General features: G+C 59.4%; 1 protein-coding gene across 1 annotated transcript in view; it reads right to left on the bottom strand.

Moving 5' to 3' along the window:
• B3GNT6 (UDP-GlcNAc:betaGal beta-1,3-N-acetylglucosaminyltransferase 6) overlaps positions 1-305 on the bottom strand; it is an 839-nt gene extending 534 nt beyond the window's left edge. Inside the window, exon 1 of the mRNA XM_077767570.1 lies at positions 7-305. Within this exon, the coding sequence (XP_077623696.1) occupies positions 7-305 (299 nt within the window). The remainder of the gene's footprint in view (positions 1-6) is intronic.
• Positions 306-539: the final 234 nt, after the last annotated feature.

Raw genomic sequence — 539 nt, 5'->3', positions numbered from 1 at the left:
TACAGCAGGAAGTCCTGGATGCGCTCCGGAAGCTGCTCGAAGCCCTCCGTGGCGTTGACGGAGTCGTTGGCCACGCATGGGCTGAACGTCAACGGCTGCGCGGCCACAGGAGCAGCGGGGGCGGCCTCGGTGGATCCACCCCACGTGCTCTCCTGCTGGGACCTGGCGGCTTGGAGAAACCACAGGTGCAGGGCCAAGAAACTCACACCCACCAGAAAGAAGGTCAGAGTCTTAGGATTCATGGACCGGCGGCAGGGAAGCGCCATCTGCGGGGGAAACCGAGTGGGTGGTGAGCCAGGAGTCATCTTTGACTTCAGAAGGGCACCCTTGCCCCATCGCTCTCTCCCAGAACACGCCCCTTCTCGACTTTGCTGCTCCAGGGTTAAGGAGAAACCACAATTTAAGATTCCACCAAAGCATCGCCCATCTCACACGGTCTGGAGTGTTCCAGCTTTTGGAATCTCATTGTCTTCTGACCGCCCGTTCCCCCCCCCTCCCCAATCCACCCAGGCAAAGTGTCCTCACGTCAAAGTCAAAAT

Source organism: Crocuta crocuta, unplaced genomic scaffold, assembly GCF_008692635.1.
Source record: "Crocuta crocuta isolate KB4526 unplaced genomic scaffold, BGI_CrCroc_1.0 scaffold561, whole genome shotgun sequence".
NCBI lineage: Eukaryota > Metazoa > Chordata > Mammalia > Carnivora > Hyaenidae > Crocuta > Crocuta crocuta.
This window is presented reverse-complemented; position numbering and strand designations above follow the sequence as displayed.